Here is a 5,415-nt window from a genome sequence, read left to right on the forward strand (position 1 = left end):
AAATAGTACATAATTAGTTAAAAAAAAATTGGAGTTATAGAAAACTGCATTGATTTACCTTTTTCTATCAGCTGTGTCGAGAACAGAATCCCAAGCAGATCTGAAATGTGGATATTAACTGCAATATTATTTAGTGAATCAAATGTGCCTTTTTAGGAAATTCTCTTTTCCATCTCTGGGTAACTATTAATAAACAATTTAATTTGCAATATATATGGAGTGTTTTTACCTTTTGAAATATAATTATTAATTTCCAAGAAATTATATATGTGCCTTCACAGAGCACATATATAATTTCTATTTTGCCACCCCCCCCCCCTGAAATCCTCTTGCATGCTACTTTCTGAAACATTCAATTAGTGGGTATTAAAAGCCTGCAGGACAAATGAAACAAGCACATTGAAGTACATTATACTGAAAAATAAAATTATAACTGAAACTGATATATATATATATATATATATATATTATTCTTTAGTAATATGATAATTTATGTAGTATTTAACTTTTAATATACTTTTATAGTGGTTTTCCTTAAATTATTTCTAGATTTTTCTGTTGTCCCAGTAGCTGTTTTAGCAATGCCCGGGTACGAACAGAGTACATATTATTATTTTATCTTTCTATTGTGGTTTATTGTGTTTATTTTCTTAATTACGGGTGTTTTCTACTCATAGGTATTATGGTTAATACATTACTGGTCTTTAAGCTAGCCTAAACTCGGTTATCTTAAATGCCCAGGGCCTATTCATTTATTATTTTTCAACTTGTTACGTATTGCTAAAGAAATTGTCATATGTTATACACATCAAGTAAGTAAAGTTATTGTAATTTTTTAAAAAAACTCACCCGTTGGGCTTTGTGTATTCTATCACAGTTGCTGTAGAAATTATGGGATATTAATTCGGTTCATAATAAATTTATAATAAATAATACCTATTTAACTAATAGCAATGGGAAAGGGACAAAAATGGGAATTTAAAAGAAACTTAGAATTCAGTATCGGATAAAATAGCAAAGCTGTGATAGATACAAACAGAAACGGGTAAGTAAGTAATGCATTACATCGAATGGACCGTCAATCCGCTCAAAGCCCCCGATGAAGTAGGGGATTGACGACCATGTGATGTAATACAAATATGTATAAAGATGTAATACAATAAATGTATAAAAATGTTTAATATTTTATCATTTTGTCATAAAGTAGTATTGCTACAGTTTTTCATCTATAATTAATATGACAATTTCTTTAGCAATACGTAACAAGTTGAAAAATAATAAATGAATAGGCCCTGGGCATTTAAGATAACCGAGTTTAGGCTAGCTTAAAGACCAGTAATGTATTAACCATAATACCTATGAGTAGAAAACACCCGTAATTAAGAAAATAAACACAATAAACCACAATAGAAAGATAAAATAATAATATTATATATATATATATATATATATATAACTTGAACTGCAAAACGTTTTTTTGAATGCCTCCCCTTCACTGTACTACCCAGAAATTAACGTACAATGTATTAAATATCAGTGAATTTCTTCTTTTCAAATTATTCAAGATAAATATGAATTATGGCAGTACTATTTTCAATGCTCCTATTATCAAGCAATTCTTCTGATGGAAAGAAATGAAATTTGCAAATAAGAGGGAAAAAAAAAATTTATTCACTATAACAATACATTTAAACATCATAGGCTAACCACCATACATTTTTCTAATGATTAACAAAACTGTAGAGTTTAAACTATAAACATACTGTATTAATGAATTTTTACAAGATCATTTGTTTTTGCTTCAATGCAGTTAATGCCTAAAAATACACTGTACAGAGTTCACTACAGTGTAAAGAAGCAGTATACAAGACAAAAGGAAGGTGTATGCATCAGCACATATACACATACACACACCTATTACCTTAAAAAGTAGACAGAACTATGAACATCAGAATATATGACAATGACTGTACTACTAGATCATGAATAAATTGAAAACTTCCACAAACAGAAAACATGCATTTAAGTCCCTCAAAACGTCACTTTCCCTCATTCCCAAATTAAAAAAAAAATTTATGCAGGTTTTTTCAAATGTGGTTATGAATGTAATGGGGGCAATGAAATTTCAAATATCTACTTTTTTATATATATATATTGTTTTTCTCTCTGCTACAGATCTAAAATACATATTCAAATTCATCTTGCTCAACAGGTTTCTTAACCCAAATTCCCAAGTTAGCCTCCTGGAATGATTTTCTTACTTGGTCTTTTGCCATCTGGTAATCCATAACAGCAACTTTTGCTTCTGAATATAACCGTGGTGGAGACACTACAGTCTGATTAGTGAATGATGGAATATGGCCATAGAGTTTTGAAAATCTCTGAAAGAATGAGCGTTTTGCTAAGTACGATACTAGTCCAGTCTCAGTTTTTCCAGTGGTTGCATTCACAATTTCAGGTTTTTCCTTCCCAACAGTCCAATTAATGCTAAAATTTGGAGACTTCGACATATTTCTTGTCAGTGGAGTACTGATTGTGCACAGTTTAGGCATGCTTAAATGATAGGTGCTGGGATATTCTCCAAGTGTTTTCATGATTCTACCATACACGGCTCGATGCATATGATTTGGATGAAATAAACTTCCAACAACAATACTCTCCAAGTATATAGGTTCAATAAAATGGCTCAAGAGAGCTCCCTGAAGTCCTAAAATATTCCAGCGGGCTATCTTATCAGAGCATGACATAGTAAGTAACCGTTGTTGACCCTGTATAATACCATCCCAGGTTTGTACCTGCTTATCTGCTTTTACAGGAATTGTTCCTTCCCCGGACTCAATTTTTGTTCTTAGCACACCTCTTACTTTTCGATTTGGATGTTTGTCTACTGCTTCAGAACTTGAATCTTCATGTGGAGAAAACACTCTTGCATCTCCACAAGGCGAGGTACTAATAAATAAATGAAACTTTATATCTGGTTTTAATGTAAATCCACCACCTTTTCTGATTAATATTGATGAATCACTTTTGCCAGAAGAAATCTTTTCCAACTCACCATAAAGGAAATCCTTTAAACATCGGCGAGTAATAATTTCTGCATGACAGTCATTTAATGATGCCCCATTCATACTAATGTGTTCTCCATTGATGCATTTTGTACCTGTAGATATACCAATAATATGAATATCCTTCATATCTGGATCTGTAGTCATGACTAACCCAGCTAAAACTTTCCACTTTGAATATTCAGCATTTCCAACCATTATCTCTGCAAACTTCTCCAGAATGACTCGTGCAATGGAGTCAGCAACATCTTGAGGAAAATCAAGAAAACCTGGCTTGCAACCTTCCTGTTCAACAAGTTTTGCATAATTATTATAGTTAATGTTATACAATTTAATAAGAGCTGCTCGAGCAGCTGCTGCTTTTGCCATTCGTTTATTTGGTCCAGAACCTTCAAAGGCTTCACCGTCTATAGTAACAGACATGGTGAATCTTTGGTATGGTACTAACTGATTCTCACTCACTTCAGTGTACTGAACACCAGAGTGTATCTCATTAAGTAACATAACAGGATTTTTCTTATCAGCCTCTGTAACTAGTTTCTCAGCTATCCTTTCAGGTCGTTTGCCACCACCCTGCTTGCTTAATCCTTCTACTACTTTACCATTTTTTGCTTCAAAACGATTAAAAATTGCACCTTCATTATCAAAATTATCAGTTGTAAAATCAGAACTACTAACGTTTTTATGCATTGCTATCATTGCCTCAGGTACATCTCGAAACTGAACAAAAGATGCCAAGGCAGCTTGGGCTGCAGCATGTTTAGCAAGCTGTTTTGACTGACCCTTACCTTTAAACTTCTGCCCATTTACATCAACGGAGACTACAAATACAGGATCATGAGGAGGTCCTTCCTGAGACTCTACTAAATACTTTAAACCAGGCTTTAATTCATTTAGCTGCATTAAAGCATTTTTACGCTGAACAGGACCATGAGTTTTTTTCCTCTTTTTATGACTTTCTTTAACATTGTTCTCCTCTACTGGCCTCTTTTGAGATGGCTGGGGACCCAGTGTACCATCAACGTCATTTTCTTTACTATCCATTTTCTGGACTTCCTGCTGATCATTTCCATTTCCTAAAAGAAAATTTAATTTCTTTGAAAACATTTTACAAAATAACATTTCAATAAGTAAACATAAATAAATAAAATAAAATAAAAAATAATATTTCAAAGATAAACAAGCTTTTCAGTAGCTATCAGTATAATTAAATAAAGTTGAACTAGAAAATTAAATCACTACTGATTACTATTTCCTTAGGACAAAGTTAAATATTGCTTGCTGTGACTGATCTAAGCTATCCTTCCAAAATGCCTTGAAAGCAAAACAAGTTTCTGCCATCAATCTGGTAACTGTTATCCAAACCCTTACCATATGCTTAAGGAATAACAGCTCTTGAACCCCCCCCCCCCCTTCCATTTAACTCCTACACTGATTTAAAAATTACATCCTCTTTGGCCAGCAAGAAATCTGCAATATACATGGAGTGTTTTTATCTTTTGAAATATAATTATTAATTTCCAAGAAATTATATATGTGCCCTTCACAGAGCACATATATAATTTCTATTTTGCCACCCCCCCTGAAATCCTCTTGCATGCTACTTTCTGAAACATTCAATTAGTGGGTATTAAAAGCCTGCAGGACAAATGAAACAAGCACATTGAAGTACATTATACTGAAAAATAAAATTATAACTGAAACTGATATATATATATATATATAACTTGAACTGCAAAACGTTTTTTTGAATGCCTCCCCTTCTCTGTACTACCCAGAAATTAACATACAAATGTATTAAATATCAGTGAATTTCTTCTTTTCAAATTATTCAAGATAAATATGAATTATGGCAGTACTATTTTCAATGCTCCTATTATCAAGCAATTCTTCTAATGGAAAGAAATGAAATTTGCAAATACGAGGGGAAAAACAAATTTATTCAATACATTTAAACATCATAGGCTAACCACCATACATTTTTCTAATGATTAACAAAACTGTAGAGTTTAAACTATAAACATACTGTATTAATGAATTTTTACAAGATCATTTGTTTTCGCTTCAATGCAGTTAATGCCTAAAAATACACTGTACAGAGTTCACTACAGTGTAAAGAAGCAGTATACAAGACAAAAGGAAGGTGTATGCATCAGCACATATACACATACACACACCTATACCTTAAAAAGTAGACAGAACTATGAACATCAGAATATATGACAATGACTGTACTACTAGATCATGAATAAATTGAAAACTTCCACAAACAGAAAACATGCATTTGTCCCTCAAAACGTCACTTTCCCTCATTCCCAAATTTAAAAAAAAAAAAAATTTCTGCTGGTTT

At 32.3% G+C, this 5,415-nt stretch overlaps 1 protein-coding gene across 1 annotated transcript in view; it reads right to left on the reverse strand.

The window, feature by feature from the left end:
* Positions 1-1,666: 1,666 nt before the first annotated feature.
* The window catches only part of LOC150074914 (double-stranded RNA-specific editase 1-like), a 32,977-nt gene continuing 29,228 nt past the window's right edge, over positions 1,667-5,415 (reverse strand). Inside the window, exon 2 of the mRNA XM_090389392.1 lies at positions 1,667-4,141. Within this exon, the coding sequence (XP_090245518.1) occupies positions 2,178-4,141 (1,964 nt within the window). The 3' untranslated portion in view covers positions 1,667-2,177. The remainder of the gene's footprint in view (positions 4,142-5,415) is intronic.

Source organism: Mastigoproctus giganteus, unplaced genomic scaffold (assembly GCF_048544385.1).
Source record: "Mastigoproctus giganteus isolate SK-2022 unplaced genomic scaffold, ASM4854438v1 scaffold_15, whole genome shotgun sequence".
NCBI classification, from domain to species: Eukaryota; Metazoa; Arthropoda; class Arachnida; order Uropygi; family Thelyphonidae; genus Mastigoproctus; species Mastigoproctus giganteus.